Below are 24147 nucleotides of genomic sequence, written 5' to 3'. Positions count from 1 at the left end.
TTTGAAAGTGTTTCATTAGACCTTTCCTCTAACCCTCTCTCTAACAGACTCTAGTTTCACAGTTTGTCTGATGTTAGTTTCCCGGCTGGTGAGGATGTTTTGAGGCTTGAGTTGATATTCGTGCATCTGTTGTGATGAATGTTCCCCTCGTGTATCAGCCTGTTGTTTCTCTCTGAATTAGCCTTGAAGGACGAGGCGGCTAAACCCTCATCTGAGACGCTGCTTAATTATTTCCTGCTCACTTTAAAACCTCTCAGAATATAAACAAACAAATACACAAACAAGGCTGTTCTGCAGCTCTCTTCAGACTAGTGGTGGTGGAGTTTAGCTTCTGTCTGCTGCTCACTTTGTGCCGTCACATCAGTTTCTTTCTTTAGCTCTCTCACCCTGAAGTCTATCACTCTGCTGCTGATAGAAATAAAACGTCTGTCTGTGATAACTCTGCATACTGATCACTTATCATCGGCTGAGTCATCATTTATACTCAGTCTGTGAGGGGAGAGAGGACAGATATGATGGTTTGTTAAAGCTGTGGAGTGCATGAGGCTTTTATCTGTTTATTGTCTCAGACCTGACCAACAGTACCCGGAACACAATGATTCAGCAGTTAATTAGTGTTTCCTTAAGATTTAAGAATATCCAGAGTAACTAAGTGGGCTGAATTGTTCACCTCCAAAAAGACAACATTTTTTCATAGTAGTTCAAGAAGAATGAAACTTGTTTTGTGTAATTCTAAGATGCTCTAAGTTGTAGTAGTCTCACTCAGTCAAACAGCTTTAAAAGTCTTTAAAGAATCACAAGAAAGCTTTTGGTTCGTTTCAGTTTTCTGTACTTTTTGGCATTAACTGAACGTAAAGTGGTCTGTTTGGTTAAGACTTAACTACCCAGTTAAATCTAGGGATCACATAAAAGGTAAAGATAAAAACCCTTAACAACTAGGTGTCGTTGGTCTAAACGCGCCCGATATACAGGGCATAGCTTGTATAATTAACAAACTTGTGTGTGACGTCACCCATCTGTTCCTGATGCGTTGTTTTGAAGCCAATCGTCGATGGCAGCCATATTGGAAATGCTGAACTCAACCTAACTGCTGTTGAGCAAGTGTGAGGTAAAGAGGCGGGCTTTGAGCCTCCTAGCCAACAGCTACAGTGTTCCCACCTGTCAATCAAGTCGTAATGTACAACTCATAATCTTAATATCTTTGAATCTACTGCGTTATGAAAGAATTCACCCCGGTACAGTGTGTGCCGATCAAGAAATGAGCTACCCAGACTACACCTGTTTTTTTTGTTTTTTTTTAAGTTATATTTTTGGCCTTTTTGCCTTTATATTATAGGACAGTTGAAGAGAGACAGGAAATGTGGGGAGTAGAGAATGGGGGAAGACATGCAGGAAATGGTCGACCGGCCGGGAATCGATCCGGCGACCCCTTCGACGAAGACTGTAGCCTCTGTATGTGGGAGGCTTAGACCGCTAGACCACCAGCACCCTACACCTGTTTTTTTAACCAGGATGTAAACATGTTAATTTCTGCTGTAAAGATGGGCTTCTTTGAATGGGTGTGTATGGGGTTTCCGATACTTTCAGGACCAGCCTCAAATGGACACTTGAGAAACTGCAGTTTTTAACACTTCTGCACTGGCTTCAATTCTCACTGCCGGAGGTTGCCGCTTGGTCTTCCCCTGCTCTCTGTTCCCCACATGTCCTGCCTCTCTTCAGCTGTCCTATCAAAATAAAGGCGAAAATGTGCAAAAAAATATAGCTTAAAAAATAAATACATACTCAAACCCCGGCCTCTTTGGTGAAAGTCCAGTTCTTGTTTGACTCAAATCACTCACTGCTGGACCTTTTTAGTCAGTTATAGTTGTAACATTCAACATTTATCGGACAGGACGGCTGAAGAGAGACAGGAAATGTGAGGGAATGACCGGAAGAAAGAGTCTTGATGTTGAACCAGAGAACGGTGCACTGAACGCCCCAGCCAGAGTTTTTCTGTTCTCCATCCATCTCGCCCCGCAGCTGGAGCGTCTCTCTGTGTGTGTAATATTACAGTCACAAGAGTTAAAACCATGGTTCGTCTTTGTTTGCTGACTGTAACATGGTTTATTCATGAAGTAGAAAACATTATGTTTTCTTAATATCAATCCTAGAGTGAAGGATTACAGCGCACTGCTGGTGATGTGTTACCGCTGTTGTAGATTCAAGTGCTTTCGGATGAGAAAGGAGTTCATACCGCTCTGTCTTCTTTATGTTCAGCTATGCTCTTAAGATAAAGATGGAGCCAATATACATTTATTACCATTATATTGACTGTTACTTTTATTATTATTATTATTATTATTGTCATTATTATTCCATTACTAGTGGCATTGTTTTATTATGCGTATCACTATTATTACTAATTTCATTATCATTGTTATATTCAGTTATTAAGTTATTTTCTTGTTTATTATTATTTTTTAAATATTATTTTTGTATTTACATATATTTATATTTTTTTGTTAATGTATGACATGCATTATATTTTAATAATGCATCCTTATTAATACTTTCAATAGAAGTAAATCAACAAAATCCGTACCCTTAGATGTGTATGTATGTGTACGTGTGTATTACAGTATGTGTGTGATGTATGTATGCATTTATATGTATATATTTTTCCTCTTCCTTTCATATCTATTTATTCATTTGGTATTTATTTATTATCATTTGCATTCAATTAATTTTTTTAAATATATATTTTTCAATTTAAGCATATATGTACATCTGTGTATGTAGTATATTTATTATTGTATTATTAATATCATTATACATTCTTTATATATATAAGTATGTTTGAATATTGGACATGTATTGTAAAGTTTGCATTTTGCAAATAAAAACAAATCTTGAAAAAAAAAAAGATGGATCTAATATGTGCGACAGGCAGCTGGTACTGAGGGATTCAGGTGAACTGAGAACAAGCCTCAAACAGGAGTATCATCCCTGAAATATGAAATCAGCCTCTTGCTTTACAACAGGCTTTTAAACAACAATAAATCAGCCTCAAGCAGCGATGTCAAATCGAGTTTGTCTTCATTTTACCCTTCGTATTTTGTTTCTGGATAAAAGACATTACGTTAGACTAAAGAAGCAGCAGATTGTCTCCTTGTGCACAGCTGTGCTTCAGGATGAACCCCAATGGATCTTTGTTTATTCCACTTTCCGTGATTGTGCATCTCTACCTTTGTGGCGTTTCATTAATACTCTCCAAAAGAAAGCACGTACACATGGTCCTTTACTACCTCCTTGATAAATATATGACAACACTAAATGATTAACTCTGAAATCACAGGTAACAACCAATAAAGTGTGTTTGGTTTTTTGGACCACTTCATGTCTTCTATTTATTTTAAGTTTAATTTCAGAAACCTTCCTGTTGTTCTCACTGTGTGCTGACACCCTGCAGAGTATTAATAACTCACTACATGAAGGATTATAAATAGATTCACCTTCCTCTTCTCATCTGAATACGGAGCGATAATAATCCATTCATCAACAGGAAGGAAATAAGAGGAGGGATCAAGGTCTCTAGGAAGGAGGAGGGAGGAGGGAGGAGGAGGAGAGTAGATGGAGTGGACAGGGAGGAGTGTGTGTGTGTGTGTGTGTGTGTGTGTGTGTGTGTGTGTGTGTGTGTGTGTGTGTGTGTGTGTGTGAGCGAGCACCTCAGACCTGATGGTCGTCTTCCCCTCACTTGAACTCAGGCTCCACAGTGAGGACCAGCCTCCTCCTCCTCCTCCTCCTCCTCCTCCTCTTCCTCCATCTCCTCCATCACTTTACTTCAAGCACACCTCCCCCCTTCTCTCCCCCGCCATGCTCTCACTCTACAACTGTTTCCTCTCTCTCCTAGAATCGATCTACCGCCGCGGGGCCAGAAGATGGAGGAAACTGTACCGAGTCAACGGACACCTCTTCCAGGCCAAGCGCTTTAACAGGGTGAGTGAGACATCACTGACATATGCTCACAGCTGGAGGCTTTCTTTATGATAAGATGAAGCTCTGTGAGTCTTCAGACGGCTTTACGAATGCTTCAGTGCTCCTCAGAGTTTAATACGACCAGTTGTGCTTTTTTTTTTTTACACTCCAGAGCATTCATCAGTAAACTTTTGACTTGCATGAGTAGTGTGTGATTGACTTGTGATCTATGCTCGGTGTCATCCAATCAGAGCAGGGCTGCATCAGCTCGTTCCTAAAGCAGCCCTCTGAGGATCAGAGATATAGTTTATGGATGGAGCGACTGATGTGTTGGACTTTCTTTGCAGAATTTTGTCACTGTAGGGAAAAGATGACAGAAGCTGTGTTCACACATGCACTAAATGTCACAACATTTTCAGTGGGCTGCATGTGTGAGCAAAAACAGACACAATCTTTACCCCAGCTTTATCTTTCATCAAGTTAACTTTCAGCAAGCAGTGGAATGAGAGAAGGGATCATTTTCAAGTTGAGAACAGTGAAGTTGTCTGCACAGTTAGTAGCATTAAACTGTCCTCGTAGCCTACCTGTCCGTCGTTTCGTCCACGTAAACATCATACTGTGGCTTTCAGAGCATGCTTTCGATGTAATGTCCCGCCTCCTGAAACTCACCCCTCCACCAGCCTTCTTGTACGATACAGAAGTGAGGGTTGTGTGAACGAACAGTCAACTGTGGAAAATTTCAGGTGCAGATCTTCAGAAATGTTCAAGAGCTTTGCACTGACTGTGTTTACACCATAGACTGAATAATAAATGGATGTAGTCTCCGTGACGTCACCCATCTGTTTCTGAAGCTGATTGTTGGCAGGTGTCATTTTGATGACTTGTCAATCAAGTCAGGCATGCCCTTATTTGGGCAAAACTCGTAAGTTTGATATCTTCTAAAATAACAAGTTTTTTAAAAATCCACACCTTTAGAGTGTGTGCCGATAGAGAAATGAGCTATTTGGACCTAAACAGTTTTTTGGACCAGGCTGTAAACATGTTTAATTCTGCTTTAAAGATCGTCTTCTTTGAATGTGAGTGTATGTGGTTTCTGGTGTTTCTGCAGCCAGCCTCTAGTGGACACTTGATGAACTGCAGTTTTCAACACTTCCGCATCAGCTTCATATAAAAAGACAAGAGAGTGGATACTCGGACATGCAGTCAGAGTACAGCTGAAGACATACAGCAGCTCAAGCAAAGGCAGCATTGCATTCTGGGATATGTCGGAGCTGCTCATCCAGCTTCACAATGAGAATATCTCAGCTCTAATGCATGTTGGAGAGTTTGCACAGTGATGTCAAATCAACAGGAGCAACCTGCTCTGATTTCATCCACATGGAGATGATGTCCTCGTTTTTAGTCGGTCTGCAGAGCTGTGATTGGTTTTGGTGGGTCAGACTTTAAGAGAGAGGAGCACAAACTAAACCAAGATCAGTTACCTAAATGTGGCATGGTGTGTCTTCTGTATTCAGTAAAGCTGCTGCGATCAAAGAAACCGTGTTGGATCAGAACCAAGACTCAGGTGTGAAAAGTTCAGCCGTGTTTAGCAGAATGAGTGTTTTCTCTCAGTTCATAGGGTCATGTGACGTTTACAGAAGAAAATAAACACTCCATCTCTTCAGAGTGAGACTCTCTCCCTCTCTCTCTCTGTGTAGGTGTTGTTTTTGCTCTGTAGGTCACAGAGTCATTCAGCGTCTCTTACAGTCAGCAGCTGCTCATGAGGATCACTTCCAGTCTGAGTGTTTCATCTAATAAACCTCTCATACTTTCCTCTCACACACACTTATGCGTTCTTGTAAATCAGTGCAGAGTGTGTAAGGGGGAAATGGGACAGTGTGTCATCAACATTCAGCAGATGAATAATGAACGACAGCAGGTAATCAAGTCACGGCTGCTGCTAAGATATCTGGATACGATGCATAATTCATGCTGGCCTAGTTATGGCTTGTTTAGATGTTGTATCACACACATACACGTGCAGGCACACGCACACTCAGGTACCTGTGTGCACGTGTGGGCTTTCATCATTCCTCTGCAGCTGGTCTGCAACATGAGACTGAAGGAGAAGAGGAAACATTAAGTAGTTCATTCAGACCTTTTAGTCCTCATGTGCTTCCTGCTGCTGCTGCATGAACACACCTTCACCTCTGTGATGTTTTTAGCTTCAGCAGGTAGAAGTGTTGTATTATGTGAGGTAAGAGAATCAGTCTGTTGAGTCTGAAGATGCATCACACCAATGTGTGGTCTGGTCCTCCCTCCCCTCGTTGCTTTCAGTAAAATTCAGCAGATCATCTGTGCAGTATAAGAAAGAAGAGATTACCATGTCTCTGGACACTGGATTACATTTTAATGCTTAGTCCTGATGGATATCATGCACTGATGTAACTTTACCACCAGGACCAAACCCCTCAGTCGGACTGAGTGGTAAACATCCTACGACCTGGCTGCCTTTAGGACACACAAAGAAAGCAGGTGTAAAACAGATCCATGTCTGCTTTAATAAAGTACATTTTGACACAGCAGAGTTCTCTACAGTTGACCAAAACTCAGTGACTCCATGAGGACAGGAGTTTGGTTTGTTGTCATCTGAACCTGATTTATAAACCAGGAAGAACACAAAAGTCTGGTTTGATCTGTGGTGGAAGTGAATCCAAAACTGCACCAAACAATCAGCTTTTTATTCTGCTGACGTGATGATAAATAAAAACAAAAACAACAATACTGCTGCTGTGATAAGGAAATGAGAATGCTGCAGGAAATGATTGTGTTAATGTCTAGATTATTATATTAATCCTACCGCCTGATAATCTGTTACTGCCTCCTGCTGATTTCTTCATCAGACGCCAGGGTCTTTCTGTCACTGTGTGGATGATCTGCTGACATATAAAGGGTTTAATTTTACCTGACGCTGACAGGTAAACAAACAGAGAGGAGGGGAACTGGAGGGGGTTCAAATTATATCCAGCACATTTCTGTATTCACAAACCCTCAGGTGATGATCTTTATTGTTAAAGTTAACACGATTTACTGTACATGGTTGTCACGTTAGGCATAACAGGAGACTGAAGGTGTATGAAACAGACATTTAAAGATGTGACTTCATAGAATAGTGTCTGCAGGACTGCTTTCTTTGTTTGCAGCGTGTTTTTTTTACTGCATCGTCTTTTATTGATTCATCATCACTCCTCGTTTTGTATTTATCAGTCTGACAGAAGCAAACAGTCAGTGATTGTTCTGTTTTGTGCAGAAAAAGCATCAAACCATGTGCAGGACGCCTCCTCCTCTGTGAGCACGCTGAGTTAACACAGACAGGTGATAACCAGCATCATGATACCTGTTGTTTCTCTTTAACACTCACATTTACCCCGAGTTCAAACCCTGAGACAGATGTCAGACACAGAAAACACTCCACAACTTCAGTCATGTCAGAGTCTGAGATGTGACAGCAACACCTGAGAGGACAGGTAGCTCCAGGATCAGTGCAGGGGAACATGTTCAGGATCCGATCCTGTCACTGAGCAGCATTTAGTTCAACACTCAAAACAAAGAGTTCTTCTCTGACAGACAGTGAAAACCTCATCTTCATCATCCTCACTGTTTATTATTTCACTGCTCAGTAAAACAGCTCTTCTTCAAACCGTCTATCCAGGCGCTGCCGTTTTCAGCGCTTTGCCATCTTTCTGACTCAGCACTTTGCTGGATGTGGTCATTATTACCGTCCGGCTGCTCAGTCGAGCCGAGCTTGTTCAATCAAACACAGACATACAGCTGTGCATTAGTACCTGAAGCAGTAATAATAATCAGTATGATGATGATGATGATGATGATGATGATGATGATGATGATGATGATGATGATGGCTGTGCTGCAGAGAACTATCATCCAGAAACACCATCAGATTGGTACATGCTGGGTGATGTCCAGTTTAACAGACCGTTTTTAAAAAGTTATTTTTTCTTACCACTATAATATTCGTCCCTATTACGAAATATTTCTAAGGTTACAATCCGTGCCTGGGTTTCTCTCCGGGAATGCACAGCTCGCATTAGCAGAGAGGTGAGGTGGAGGTAAGGTGGAGGTCACCAGACCACAGTGTGCAGACTATAATAGGAGAGGTTTGAGCCCACTGTCCATACTGAATACGGCCACACCATGTTCTCCCTGTGAGTGTGATTGTTTTAGACGGGTTTAAATAAATGAACACAACACCCAAAGATTAAATTTCAGAACCATGTGACCACTTTTGCCCACCATAGCTGGGCAGATATGGTACACTCTTTTTCCTCGTTGATGATTCCAAAGGAGAGGTGCCTGATAACTAAAGGCTCAACCTCCCATACTACTTTTAGAGACTTTAGGTATGACGAGCAGGCCTGCATGTTGGGAGCGTAGTGTTTTAGAGTAATAATAGGGCACTATGAGCTCTTTAAGTTACAAAGGTGTCTGTGATCAATCATCACTCAATCTTTATTTATATAGCTCCAAATCACAACAAACGTTATCCCAAGACGCTTATACAAACAGATCAGGTCTAGACCGTACTCTATGTTCTATAAGACCCAACATCAAGACAGGATAAGATCCAGTCCCATCTTACAGACAGGACTCAGTCTGATCTCATCTTAATCCACCATGAGCAGAGCACTTTACAGCATTTAGCAAGTTACAGTGGCAAGGACAAACTCCCTTTAACAGGCAGAAACCTCGAGCAGGACCAAGGCAAGGTGTCTGACCATTAAGAGTTTTGGAGGTCAGAAGAAGGATTTAAATTCTAGATTTTATGGGGAGCCAGTGTCAAGATGCTAACACTGGAGACGTGCTCTCTCTTCCTAGATCTAGTCAGTACTCAAGCTGCAGTGTTTTGAACAAGTGTGTACATTAAATGAGTGTACATTAAAAAAGACAGTGTTTTACTTTTCAAAATGTAGGTTAAAAAATGTTTATAAACCAGTTAAAGTCAAATCATGATGACATTATTTATACAGTTTTACATCATATTAGAGGTGATCTCAGGACTCTTAAACCAGAAGATTAGACTGCATACTCTTTAAGGTGTGTATAACTATTAATGTCTTGGACTTTACATTATCTACCTCAGACTCTTCCAGATTTTTAAGAGTTAAAAACTGAAATTCAGATTGACTCATTCAGTTTTTATCTGAAGGCAGATGTTACATGATAAAAACAGAGATGGGGGTTGAACTCTCTTCGTGTGATATTATTCACAGAGACCCAGATCTCCCAGTCACTGTGTGTACTGGTACCAGCTTTCAGGCTGGGATTTGTCTGACTGTTGTTGCTATGCCAGTTTGGAGCCTGCTGGTTGGTTCACTAAGTTGTCCTCAGCATATAAATAAGCCGGAAAGAAGTAGGTCAGGTTTCTCCTCCCTTCTCTCACTCCATCCCTCTCCTTCCTCAGTCTGCACACGTCTGTCTCTCCCTCCTCCTCCTCCTCCTCCTCCTCCTCCTCCTCCTCCTCCTCCTCCTCCTCCTCCTCCTCCTCACCCCGCTCTGTCTCCTCCTGATGCTGCAGAGCAGAAAGTAGCTTTGTGGATTCCTCCCATTAGGCGTAATGGGGTCTCTTTAGCTCCTGCCTCGGTATGATGGAGGAGGATGCGGTCTCTGCTGGATGTTTGCCTCCACAGGAGCTCCATCAGGGGGAGGACTGACACCTGAATCACACCGAGCAGGAATGAGTATCCAAAAATAAAGACAGGGGAAACATGCTGCAGAGGGGGAGTGTGTTTCTCACTATGAGAGGTGTATGCACACAAAATCATCTCACTTTTGTGCCTATAGATTTCATGCTTTCAGCTCAACCCATCTTTTTGTTTGTAGACAAAAGGGAACAAAAGACTTGTTATATCTGGATCCGCATTAGTTTTAAAAAACAACACATAAAGAGCTCTGTGCACCTTTCTCTGTAGTGTCCACTTTTCCTTTGACTCAATCACCTCTCCGTCCCTGTTGTTCCCTTCCTCTGTGGTCACAGCAGGGGGGAGCATCAGGCTGCTCTCACTGAAGGAGACACCATATCAAAAAGTGCACTTAGAAACACCGTCATGGATCTTTAGTCTGAGCTGATCCATGCTGAAATATCTACAAACGTGAAATTATGTTTCCTGCAGACATTTAAAGACCTCACTGATTCTCCGGCCTCAATTTCCCATCATGCTTGGCTGTATTTCGTGTCTAGTGCTTAACTGTGAGTATATGAAACAACCTGAAGCTTCTCTGTGAGCAGCACAGCAGCACTATTACCAGATAAGATGTTTGCAGTGTCATTAAGGATTCCTCTCTTTGTATATGAAATGCAGGTTTGCTAATCTCTGCATAATCAGCGCCTGTGGAGGCTTTTCCTCCCAGCAGGTTCCTGCTCATCAGTCTGTTTGTGAACACACGGTCAGGTCAGGACTTCTTCAGTTAGTGAATATGAAAACATCTGATGTTTGTTCACAGTGTGAGAGTGTCTGTTTTTAATTGTTTCTCATGTTTTTATTGAAATAGTATCTACTGTGGAAACTCTCATGTAAAGCCCAAATGTTTGATCAGATGTATATTTGTGTAAAAATCGCTCCCGGATTTCCTGTTTGCAGAGGATGTAGTAACCATGTGGTTTTCTATCACTCGCTAACAGCTTCTGATCTTTTATTATAAATCTGATTGAAAGCTTTATTTAAAACACCAACACACTATTTGCAAAAACTTCAGAGTCCAAGAAAGAATCAGCATCAGAGAACAGAGCAGCACTAGCACTGGACGCCAAGTCATCGTTAGCAAATCTGGACTCTGGATCTGGACAGTATGCATGAACAAAGACCGTCTCACCCTGCTCCCATCATGTCCCTGAGTCTTTAGACGCTGCGTTGTGTTGTGATGCTTTTATTTATGGTTGATATCAGGAGCATTGTTGTTGTTGCATCAGAGTGGATCAGATGTCAGCTTGTCATCTTGTCAGTGGTTATTCAGAGCTTCATTTCTCAGCAGATGATCCATCGCTCTGTTTCCAGGCACTTGTATGATCTGTAGCTGTGGATCGATGAATTCTCTCCTCTGCTTATCTCTAAGCTGCAGGACATGCAGAGCTCCTCCGTGACCCAAAGAGGAAGCATGAGTCTGGTTTCAGTCAGAGGGCTGCTGGGTAATGGAGTTTGACAGTCTCCCCTCAAACAAAAAGACTAAATCATGTTATTCTTCTTCCCCTGGCTTATTGGACTCTCCTGTCTGACGTTGAAATCAGATTTTTTCGGGGCTGGTCTGACTGGAAGATGTCTTGAGTTACACATCACGTCCTGCTGACGCCCTCTGATATCAAACACTGTGATGAATCCTGCAGTTTATGAAATCACAGGGTGGAGGTGGAGCGGGCTGGGATTCAGGGATTACGTCTCTCCTGCAGCACGGAGTGGTGGGAAGACGTCCAGATGGGTCAAGGACGTCAGAGACGGACTCATGGCTCTGACGCAGGGACAATAAACTTAATGTGCCTGCGGTGTTTATGTGGAGGTGACTGTTTCCTGTTCCTCCCTCTCTCTTCTGCCTGATTGAACTTTAAATGTTTGTTAGATTATTCTACATTTCCTCCTTTGAGTCTGAGTCAGCTCCTTCAGAATATTGGTTTGATTTGATGTGTTTCTGCGTGTGATATGAGGAAAGATGATCTGTTCATGCAGCTGTTTCTGTGATTATTTAGTGCCGATGTTTTGGTGGTTTGTGGAACAGCAGCACTGCCTCTTCAGACGTTTTGGTGCAAAGTTATCCCTTTTTATTTAAAGCTTAAGCTGTCGAAGGATTTGCCTCTCTCTCCCACTCACCCTGGAGCAGAGATGCTGGGTGTGAGTTTGAGGAAAAGCTGTCACAAGACTTAGGAGCCGGGACTGAATGTTGCAGCGTGCACCTCGTCTTAAAGCTCTCTCTCATTTTTCACCGTGCTATTTGTTTATTATATTCAAGCCTACTTTTTTGGTTACTATCAAACCATGAAAAAAAATCTCAAAGTCTGAAAATATTGCAAGCAACGAGAAAAGTTACACTGCCTGTCTCAAAATAAAGTTTCACACTGTAAGATTTCGTTGGACCTCCTTTAGCTTTGAGTACAGCATGCATTCGCCGTGGCATTGTTTCGATAAGCTTCTGCAATGTCACAACATTTATTTCCATCCAGAGTTGCATTCATTTTCCCCCAAGATCTTGAATTGATGATGGGAGAGTCATTGCACAAAGTCTTCTTCAGCACATCCCAAAGATTCTCAATGGGGCTGAGGTCGGGTCTCTATGGTGGCCAATCCATGTGTAAAAATGAAGTCTCATGCTCCCTGAACCACTCATTCACAATGTGAGTATGATGAACCCTGGCATTGTTATCTTGGAATACGGCCATGCCATCAGGAAAGAAAATCTCCATTGTTGGAAAAACCTGGTTTGACTCAGCTGACCTCAGTCTTTGGGTGCATAACGTTGCTGAACCTAGACCTGACCAACTGCAGCAACCCCAGATCATAACACTGCCCCTACAGGCTTGTACAGTAGGCATTAGGCATGATGGCTGCATCCCTTTATCAGCCTCTCATCTTACCCTGATGCACCCATCACCCTGGAACAAGGTAAATCTGGACCCATCAGACCCAGAGACTGTATAATAAATGTAGTAGTATCCGTGACGTCACCCATCTGCTTCTGAAGCGCTGTTTTGAAGCCAATTATTGGCTGGAGCCATATTGGAAATGCTGAGGTCACCCTAACTGCTGTCGAGCTAGTGTGAGGTAAAGAGACAGGCTTTGATCCTTCTTGCCAACAGCTACAGGGTGCCCCCCTGTCAATCAAGTCAGCACTGCCTCTCATAATGGGAAACTCGTAATCTTAAAATCTTCTAAATTGCCGAGTTCTGAAAAAATTCACCCCCCTTACAGTGTGTGCCGATCAAGAAATAGTTTTTTGTGGCAGGCAGCAAACGTGTTAATTTCTGCTGTAAAGATAAGCTTTTTGTATTGATGTGTGGTTTCCAGTACTTCCGAAGCCAGCCTCAAGCGGACAGTCGAGGAACTGCAGTTTTTAACACTTCCGCTTTGGCTTCAATTCTCACGGCCGGAGGTTGCTGCTTGGTCAAACCACATGACTGTCTTCCACTGCTCCAGAGTCCAATCTTTATTCTCCCTGGAAAATCTCCTTAGTTGTTTTTTTTGCTTGATGGAGGCCGATAATTTGACCCTTCTGAAACAGATTAACATCCTTCCTACAACCACAGGATAAATGTTCCGATATGGTTGTTTAAGAAATGAGAGGCTACTCACAGCATCAGCTAGGGTTAAATACGTTTTTGCCAGCTGAACTTATACTGCAGTTATTATCCAAAGGAAGGCTCTTACCCACTTGCTTTGTTAAATCCAGGTGGCGACTTTTTCTTTGGACAGTGTATTTAATGATGCTGTGATGTTGGAGAGTGATGCACAGTGAACTTAAATCTTCTGTGCTTTTTGCAGACTGAAAGTTCAAATGATTTCTTGTTAACACCGTTACATTTTTCACGGATACTACGTCCATATTTTATACAGTCTATGCTTCCACCTCACCCTGATGAGTGAATGTTGTCCGTCCTGGAGCCTTGTGTGAACGTCTTTGTCTCAAACTAGCTCCAGAACAGTGCTGTCTGTGTCCCATCCTGCAGTGAGATACAGAGCTGTTTGTAGTCTCTCTCTCTCTCTCTCTCTCTCTCTCTCTCTCTCTCTTTGTCGTAAGAAGATCTTTGTGATGATGCAACAGGGCATAATGTAGCTGCTGAAAGCGCTCATTAAAAGTGTGTTTCCCCTGAGAAGCATTACAACACAATCCAGTTGTACAATAACAGCTGATTGTGTCTACAAGAGGATAACACATCATTATCAGAGTCTACTTCTCTCATTTTAATAATCTACAGCTTAATTTAAACATTCAGCCTTTCAGAACTTTGTGTTTGTATATTTCCTGATGTATTTAAAGCCATCTGTCTCTAATTGGGACCATAATTTACAGAGTGAGTGAGTGTCAGGCTCTTTGGCTCTGCCTCCTCTTCTAAATCCACAGCCTTTGTCCACTTGGCCTCTGCAGCGCTCACATCTCTGATGAAAGAATCATCCAGAAGAAGCCAAGGAGGAGAGAAAAGTGCTGACTCTGAGGTCCTCTGAGGAATAAAGCAGAAGTAATAACACTCCCTGATCCACTGACGTGCTGTTTTCACCTGATCCTCTCAGGCCGCGTGTGAGAGGAGAGAGAGCGGAGAGAGAGAGCGAGCAAGAGTCAGTGATTAATTCATGAACGCTCGTCCTAACCTCCGTGTAGAGTCAGATTAGTCTGAAAGAAGCCTTTGAAGCTGAAGCACTTCCATGGCAACAGAGCTCTGACTGAGGCTCTTTGTTCTTTACGCTGTCAGCACACACACACACTAACACACACTCTGAATGATTGTCACACACACTGCATCCTAAGTGTTTGGTCCTCAGAGGGACGTTGTGCTGACAGATTTATTGATGTCTGGGGACGCTGAGGAGCAAACTCTCATCCTTTGGTGCTGATGCAGAAATGTTTGAGACCAGAGAGAAGAAAACCAGAGAGTCCGAAACAATGAGAGACGCTCTGCAGGAAGTGATGCAACAGAGAGGCAGCTGTACGGTTCAGTTCTACAGAGAAACATTTTGAAGAAGAGAGGAGCTGGAGGTGTTTCTACACATACACCTGAAGTTTCAGCTGAAATATGACACCAGAAAAGTGGACGTGTTTGTAAAGAGGAGGAAGTTTGTAACTTCTGAAGGAAAGAAATAGTGAAAGTAAAGCACTTCACTCGCCAAATATAAGAGAAACGTCTACAAAAATCAGCTGGCAGCCCCCTCACCAGATCAGAGATACATATCTATCCCCTTAAAATGATGAATTAGTATTTTTTATGGTTTTGTTTTGAAATGAGGAAACATCTGTGATTGATAAAACTAAAATAAAGCAGCCTGTTACTGAGCCCCTCATGAAGTCCTGTGCTGGATAAAAAATGTATTTTTAATGTTAAACTGATTTTTATGTTCCATTTATTATTTTTACTTCTTTTTTAATTATGTCACAACAAATGCAAACCTTTTTCAAATAATTTCACTTTTACATTTTATGCCTGATACATCAGGAGTGGATTAAAACAAGGAAACAAATAAACAGGGTTCCCACTCGTCCTGGAAAACCTGGAAAACAGTTGACCAGTTTTCCAGTACTGGAAAACACCTGGAAAATGGGAGAAAAAGTAAAATGTCTTGGAAAATCACATATAGTCCTGGAAAATGATTCCAACATGGCTGCGTGTGACCTGACCCGATTAACAAAACACATCCCCATTCATTGAAAGTTGAGTGCACGCTGTGCTGGAAAAGACAGCGACACTGCGCAACTTTTTCACATCTTTTCTCCTTCACTTCATAATCATGAATTCACAGAAAACGGAGGTATATTGTTTATGTTTTATGGTACATTAACCTTGTAGAGTGCTCTTTTGATTCAAAGAGTCTTATATTTAAGTTATAATTGATACATTGATACGTTTTACAATAGAAAAAGTTCCAAGGACAACTAAGAGTGCAAATGGTAGTAAGCATGTGCTTTAGTGATGGGAAGTTGGGCTCTTTTCAGAGAGCCAGCTCTTTTAACTCGGCTCCCGAATGGCTCTTAATTTAGGCTCTTGTGTAGCTGTATGTTTTACCTTAACTTTGCAAAAAATAATGGTTTGTGTTGAAAACCCTTTTACGTACAGTGTTTTTATGAGAAGCCGTATAATTGCCCAATTTTGTGCATTTATTCTGTTACAAAACCATTCATACCCTGATCCTAGGGTTAGGGTTAGGATTAGGGTTAGGGTTGTGATTAGGGTTAAGGGTTGTGATTAGGGTTAAGGGTTGTGATTAGGGTTAGGGTTGTGATTAGGGTTAAGGGTTGTGATTAGGGTTAGGGTTGTGATTAGGGTTAGGTTTAGGGTTAGGGTTAGAACCACAACTAAATTTAAGCAAACAGAACCAGAACCAAACTTGAGCAAACAGAACCAGAACCAAACTCAAGCAAACAGAACCAGAACCAAACTGGAGCAAACATTATTAATGTCCTCAGGTTGGCATTGAAAAAAATCAGATGCCTCAGCGTTGATGGGCTGATCCGACTTCTCCTCCCAGTGAGTATTTGCCCAGTCTTCAAGAAGACTCTCTCTGAAGGAACAGATGTAGCCAGGATACACAGCCTCCCCTTTATCACCTGTATCCTATATCCTCACATATGATTTGCCTATTAGGGTTCAGGTTATGATGAGGGTTAGGGTTAGTGTTATGATTAGGGTTAGGGTTAGGATTAGGGTTAGGGTTATGATTAGGGTTAGGAGTTGGGGTTAGGGACCGGGTTAGGGTTAGAGTTAGGGTAAGGGTTAGGTTTAGGGTAAGGGTTAGGGTTAGGGTTAGGGTAGAGGTTTGGGTTAGCGTTAGGGTTAGGGTAAGGGTTAGGGTTATGATAAGGATTAGGGTTAGGGTTATGATTAGGGTTAGGGTTAGGGTTATGATTTGGTTTAGGATTAGGGTTATGATTAGGGTTAGGATTCGGGTTGGGGTTATGATTAGGAGTTGGGGTTAGGGTTAGGGTCAGGGTAAGGGTTAGGGTTAGGGTTAGGGGTGGGGTTAGGGTTAGGGGTGGGGTTAGGGTTAGGGTTAGGGGTGGGGTTAGGGTTAGGGTAAGGGTTAGGGTAAGGGTTGGGGTTAGGGTAAGGGTTAGGGTTATGATAAGGATTAGGGTTAGGGTTAGGATTTGGTTTATGATTAGGATTAGGGTTATTATTAGGGTTAGGATTCGGGTTAGGGTTATGATTAGGAGTTGGGGTTAGGGTTAGGGTCAGGGTAAGGGTTAGGGTTAGGGGTGGGGTTAGGGGTGGGGTTAGGATTAGGGTTATGATTAGGGTTAGGGTTAGGGTAAGGGTTATGATTAGGGTTAGGGTTAGGGTAAGGGTTATGATTAGGGTTAGGGTTAGCATTAGGGTTAGGGTCATGTTTAGGGTTAGGGCTAGAACCAGAACTAAGTTTAAGCAAACAGAACCAAAACCAAACTCAAGCAAACAGAACCAGAACCAAACTCAAGCAAACCCAACAAGCAGAAACCTTCCAGAACCGAACCAGAACCGAACCAGAACTGCACCAGGACCGAACCGAAACAGAAACGTACCAGAACCGAACCGAACCAGAACCGAACCAGAACTGAATCAGAACCATACAAGAACTGAACCAGAACTGAACCAGAACTGAACTCAAGCAAACAGATCCAGAACCAAACTGAAGCAAACAGAACCTGAAACAACTCACACAAACAGAACCAGAACTAAATTTAAGCAAACAGAACCAGAACCAGAACCCAACCAGAACCCAACCAGAACCGTACCACAACTGAACCAGAACCGTACCAGAACCGTACCAGAACCGAACCAGAACCGAACCAGAACTGAAACAGAACCATACCAGAACTGAACCTTAACTGAACCAGAACCAAACTCATGCAAACAGAACCAGAGCCAAACTCAAGCAAACAGAACCAGAACTAAACTCAATCAAACAGAACCAGAACCAACTCAATTAAACAGAAACAGAACGCACTCAAGCAAACACAACCAGAACCAAACTTGAGCTAACAGAACCAGAACCAAACTCAAGCAACCAGAACCAGAACCAACTCAATTAAACAGAAACAGAACGCACTCAAGCAAACAGAACCAGAACCAAACTTGAGCAAACAGAACCAGAACCAAACTTGAGCAAACAGAACCAGAACCAAACTCAATTAACCAGAACCAGAACCAAACTTGAGCAAACATTATAATTGTCCTCAGGTTGGCTTTGAGAAAAATCCGATGCCTCAGCTTGGATGGGCTGATCCGATTTCTCCTCCCAGTGAGTATTTGCCCGGTCTTCAAGAAGACTCTCTCTGAAGGAACAGATGTAGCCAGGATACACAGCATGGAGCTTGGTGGATTTCCACAGTCTCTCTGCCCTCCGACATTTACGCCGGAAACAACGGAAAATGTTGCAACAAAAGTTGCTGAAAACTTCTCAGCCGAGAGGCTATTTAGGAAGCGAGAACAAGTCAAACACTTACCGGGCAGAGAGTCAACATTAAACGACAGATTGAACGCAACACAATCATGGTCAGTGAAATGCAGCTCTTCGGAGCAAACAGAGTCAATATTTAAACCAAGCGTAAAAACAAGGTCCAAAGTATGACCCTTAATGTGTGTGGGACCGGACACATGTTGAATAAAATTAAAAGACATGGTGAGATTTATAAAATCTGCTGCAAAACTGCAGGAAATGTCATTGATGTGGATATTAAAATCACCAACCATAAGAACTCTGTCCAACATAATGATAGAAGATAAAAACTCACTAAAGTCGGACATAAAAGAACTATTAAAACCAGGGGGTCTGTAAATTGAAACACAATAAAATGAATTAGAACAACCGACTTTAGTCATTTGCAGTTGAAACGAGGAAAATGACCCTGTGCCAACTGTCCGATTATTGAAGCAGTCCCTAATCACAACGGCGAGTCCTCCACCCCGTCCCGAGGTTCTGGGAGTGCTGATAAGAGTACAATCCGACGGCCACAGTTCAACCAGGGGGCTGTTCTCCATACTCCTCTGCCAAGTCTCGGTCAGGAACAAAAAATCCAAGCATTTTGATGTAAATAAGTCATTCAGAATAAAGGATTTATTGGAAATGGAGCGGGCGTTTATCAGCGCCATCCTGATGGGCACAGACCCACCGCTAGCCGCAGCGGGGACCCGAGCCACGGGACGCAGGTGACGGGAGTCTGAACCGCTGTGCACAGCGGAGCGTCTCACCGGATAGTGAAAACAAACGGAGCGACACAGCTGCACAGAAACCCCACGTTGTAGACATCGCTGATCATAATAGCTTGATCATCAATGAAAATGTCCTGGAAATGTCCTGGAAAATGATCTCTGGAAAAGAGTGGGAACCCTGAATAAAAGAACATCCATCCATTATCTGTACTGCTTTTCCCTTTCGAGGTTGTGGGGGCTGGGGTCTATACCAGCCTATCAGAGGGCTAACGTGTCGACATAGCTTCTTCTAAGGTATGTCTTCTTTCCAAAGATGTGGAGAGAGTGATTAATGCCTTGATAACTTCTCTGCACGGCTGTTGTAAGTCTTTGTATGTGGGCTTAGAGCAGTCGTCCATTCAGCACCCGCAGCTCGCTCTAAACGCTGCCGCTCGTCTCCTGACTGGAAAGAAAAAGAAGGAGCACATCACACCTGTGCTGCTCTCTCTCCATTGGCTTCCGGTCTTGTTAACGTACAAGGCCCTCATTGGATCGGGGCCATCTCACCTGGCTGATCTTCTCAATGTTTATACTCCAGCTTGAACATGAGGTCAACCAACCAGCTGCTCCTGGATGTGACTAAAACGTAAAAACCTTGGGCGATCGAGCCTTCGCAGCAGCTGCCTCCAATCTCTGAAGACGGCTTACCACTTTAGATACAATCAGCCCCCTCTTATCAATGTTTTAAATCATTACTGAAGAACCATCTCTTCTCTTTGGCCTTCTCCTCTAGATGAGAACATCCCAACAGATTTCACTTGATTTTACTATTTTATATAAATGTGTTATTTTTTGTTGTCTTCATGTTCTTTTACCTTGTAAAGCACTTTGGCCAACACTAGTTGCTTTAAAGTTGCTCTATAAATAAAGTTGACTTAAATTGACAAACAACCCTTCACGCACATACTCACACTTACAGACATTACAGAGTGACATCGCAGAGAGGCTGCTGCCAAACTGGGGGTTTAGACTTCTTGCTGTAAGGCAACAGTGCCAACCACTTTACCACCACGCCGCCTATAAAGGAAAACATAATCCCTAATGTTGTTTTCAGAGAACAAATTTAGCTGCAGAGTTGTCTGAAAAATATTTTAAATCTGGTCTTCTTCACTTTGATTTGATTATGTTCCATTCATTTACCTTTGATTGATGACTCCTGTGAACTGATAGAGTTGAGTATAACTGTGTTTCAGTGCAACATGGAAGAAACCTGCAAAACAACATAAAATAAATCCTCCTCTGACAAATTGAAGATATATAAATCTATACTTTTACTTTCAGTGGAGCAGTTATTTCAGAGAAGTTAATCTCAGAGGATTTGTGCTTCTCTACACTGTCTCCCCATAAAATCTAGAATAGAATTTGAAATGCTTCTTCTGTCCTACAAAGCTCTTAACTGTCAGACACTGTCGTATCTTAAAGAACTCATAGTGCCCTATTACCCCTCTAGAACACTACGCTCCCAACATGCAGGCCTACTCATCGTACCTAAAGTCTCCAAAAGTAGTATGAGAGGTCGAGCCTTCAGTTATCAGGCACCTCTCCTTTGGAATCATCTACCAGTCAGGGTCTGGCAGGCAGACACCCTCTTTACTTTTAAGATCAGGCTTCAAACTTTCCTTTTTGATAAAGCTTATAGTTAGGGCTGGCTCAGGCTTGGACCAGCTCTTAGTATGCTGCTATAGGCTTAGACTGCTGGGGGAACTGACACACTGCGATCCTGTCTCTTACTATCCATCTCACCACTATCATCTCTCTCTCTCTCTCTTTATCTCCCTCTATCCCTCTCTCCAACACGGTCTCAGCAGATGTCTGTCTAACATGAGTCTGGTCCTGTTCGAGGTTTCTGCCTATTAAAGGAAGTTTGTCCTTGCTGCTGTAACTTGCTAAATGCTGCAAAGTGCTCTGCTCATGGTGGATTAAGTTGAGATCAGACTGAGTCCTGTCTGTAAGATGGGACTGGATCTTATCCTGTCTTGATGTTGGGTCTTTGTTAATAATAGAACATAGAGTACGGTCTAGACCTGATCTGTTTGTATAAGCGTCTTGGGATAAAGTTTGTTGTGATTTAGTGCTGTATGAATAAAGATTGATTGATTGATAAACAACAAAGACAAGCTTTCCTCTAACCTTTGTAAAACCTGTTCATGAATCAGTGTGTGTCACTAACCTGTCACACTTTCCTGTTAATGGACGCTGTGATGAATCCTGTCAGTGTGTGTGTGTAACCTCTAACGTGGTCGTGTCCTCTCTTACAGAAAGCCGACTGTGGCCACTGTAGTGAAAGGATATGGGGGCTGGGCCGGCAGGGCTACAAGTGTATCAACTGCAAACTGCTGGTCCATAAGCGCTGTCACAGACTCTTCCCTCAGACCTGCCAAACGCTTATGGTGAGTACAAACAACGGAACAAGGACATGAGTGCACCGACTGACATGCTCAAGGAGGAAACAGTCTAACGCTGAGAGTCAGAGGATGAGCTCACATCGAGTCTCGCAGCTAAAGTCGCTTTATATAAACAGATAGAATCAGAGTCCTGTTTGCACTTTGCTAGGCTGAGAGTTTGAAGTTCTTTTGAGGTGAACACATGAAGAGAAATCAATTTATCACACTTTCTGTGCCAAGACTCACTAATCACACCTCTGCACATGCTCAGTCTGCTCTCTCTCACTCAGCCTGTTTTAAATGCCGAATACTAAAACGTCTTCACCGTGATGTGTTTACTCTCCGCTCGTTTTGTGTTAAAACATTTTAAAATTATCTTACAGTAGGAGTTCAGCCATCTCCTCTGTATCTATGTGTCCCCTTCCTTATGGTCACATGCAGCAAACATGTATGATTGGATATAAAGGATATGTTTCACAGTGTTTCCTCTAAGTGTGAGCTGTTCGCTGCTGCACGAGAGCAGATTCATTCATTAATTATTTTATCTGAGATCATGCATTCACACACAGCTCTGGAAAGATCCCCTTGAACTTCTCAGTTCCTGTTTCTGTAGCTCCTCGTCCCGTTCTTTCTACAGGAAGTGTACTCTGCTCAGTTAACACATAAGAGCAAACACAGAGTCACTAAATTCTGCCTTCACGTTAGATTTGCAGGTGCCCCGTGTACCCTGAGAGGGATCGGTGCATGTTGTCCTCCTCTCTCTCTCTCTCTCTCTCTCTCCTCTCTCTCTCTCTCTCTCTCTCTCTCTCTCTCTCTCTCTCTCTCTCTCTCTCTCAAGCTGTGCTATGAAAAATAAAGACACCACCAGCATCAGCGTCTCTCTGCTGTACAAAGAACTGCTTCCTCTCTTTATCTCAGCTCAAACAGAGGTAGATAACCGACCCTGAGGTCTGATAACAGAAAATGATCAAGAGACCTTTTTCATTAGAGCGACTAACACTGAAGAGCAGCTCTGACTCTCTGAGCTCTCCTCCAGGAGTGTAAACACTGGGTGGATATTAATGTGTTTATGTTTATGTCTCTTCTCAGGATCCAGCCATGCCATCACAGGAGCCCCCCTCAGATGGAAAAGGTGAAGAGGTGGACCTTCCACCAGACGACACAGAGGACACAGACGGGAGTAAGTCGCACATCTCACCTTCTTCTACAACATTATTATCATGAGCATGGTGTCACTGTTTTGTTTTTAATCCTGGGTTTGTTTGCATTTGTTAAAATCAGACACCATGAGCAGGTTATAATAACCTCAGCTGTACAGTCAGGTCAGACCTCCTTTGTCCATGATTAAAGCAGAATGAGTGAAGACCTGAAGTAGCTGAAAGCTCCAGATATCAGAAGATAAAGCACGACTCACAGGCTCTATAGTCTCACTGTGACAAAGTTATTAAGGTATAATAACTCTGTCTCTGTCATAGTTCATACCTGATGTGGGAAGACAAACTGGGGAATAAGATTTTGTATGCAGAGCAACATGGAGTGAAAAGTTCAGGAGCCTCTGGTCTAAGACAAACATCATGTACCAGAGCAGTGTTGGCTTCAAATCCTGAGATTTAAACAAAGAGAGCTGATAACAGACTGTGGGGAACCTATCCTCAATCATGTGACATTGATTTACCTTATTGATCAGAATAAAAGAGCATCCTGGTTTTGGGACGACATCCTTATCAAGACTAATAACAGTTTATTTATTCATTATTATTCATAAATGCCATTCAAGTCCAGCCACTTTATTACTAGCACTCTGTGTACAATAACTGTCAGTTTATTTAAAGAGTGACAAATGTACAGATTTATATTTTTATGTAAGGGATAATGTATGGTTAGCAGGTAGTTATGGGAAATAGAATCCTGACATGGTGATTCAAGACCTCCATGCGACCGACTCCTAAGTTAAGATACGGACATGCTGGCAAAATCCGTTGATTTCAATCAATTTATTTATACAGTTTTTAAAAAAACAGTCCCAGTGATTCCATGGCAGTTAGCGTTCTTATCTGCCTGTTTCGGTCGAGTTAACATGAAACTGTCCTCATTCAGCTCTCCTCCTTCTCTGAGCTCTGTGGTTCACACACTTTTAAAAATGAACGAGGCAAATGTCATGACTTTTAACCCTGCTGCTATCATCACCAACTCTCATGGGTTAAGTTTCTTTGTAGAGATTGGTTACTTAAAGTTTCTCTCACCTGTTCCGCTCGATGCTAGGAATGCTGGACAGGATCCAATATGAAAATGTCTGTAGCCTGCCAATTTGGCATGCTAACTGAAACTAGCGTTTCAGCCACATTGTTTTGATGCTAACGGAAGCTAACGGTTTCCCCTCACCTTACGGGCTACGGTGTCAACAAGCAGAAGTTAAATGTGCCGGACCTGTTTGCCTCTGGTGTTGTTGCTCATGTTAGTCAAAGTTAATATCTGTTGTCAGGGGTTTTCACCAATCAGAATCAAGCATCTTTCACAACCGAAAGATCAGTGAGACAGTCGGGTAATAAATATAAATAAATAATAAGTATTTTATAACCAGATTATAATCCTGCTGAACAAAGTTGTGTTGTATTTCTTTTTACAATAACAATAAAATGTGTCTATCTATCTAATGTCTGGAAAAGACTGAATCTGTTCATCTTCTTTGCATCGTACCGACTCGCTGTAAAGATATAAGGAGCTAACAGACATGGAATAGAACAGAAAAGAAGTGAGGACAAAGATCCAGTCATCGTCGTCTTTCTACTCCAGCTCTATTCTTGCATGTCAAGTTGTGGACTGCGAACGATGACAGGGCACAGACGGGAGTCGGGACCCTTTTTTTCTGCACCAGAAGCCACAGAAATGTGTCAG

At 42.4% G+C, this 24147-nt stretch overlaps 1 protein-coding gene across 1 annotated transcript in view; it reads left to right on the top strand.

Moving 5' to 3' along the window:
- Positions 1–24147, top strand: part of prkcz (protein kinase C, zeta) — a 158408-nt gene that overhangs the window by 79403 nt on the left and 54858 nt on the right. Inside the window, exons 5-7 of the mRNA XM_034695938.1 lie at positions 3890–3975; positions 21127–21258; positions 22342–22432. Coding sequence (XP_034551829.1) covers positions 3890–3975; positions 21127–21258; positions 22342–22432 — 309 coding nt within the window. The remainder of the gene's footprint in view (positions 1–3889; positions 3976–21126; positions 21259–22341; positions 22433–24147) is intronic.

The sequence above is a fragment of the Notolabrus celidotus genome, chromosome 11, assembly GCF_009762535.1.
Source record: "Notolabrus celidotus isolate fNotCel1 chromosome 11, fNotCel1.pri, whole genome shotgun sequence".
Lineage (NCBI taxonomy): Eukaryota > Metazoa > Chordata > Actinopteri > Labriformes > Labridae > Notolabrus > Notolabrus celidotus.
The sequence above is the reverse complement of the archived record's forward strand: the minus strand, read 5'-3'. Positions and strand labels throughout refer to the sequence as shown.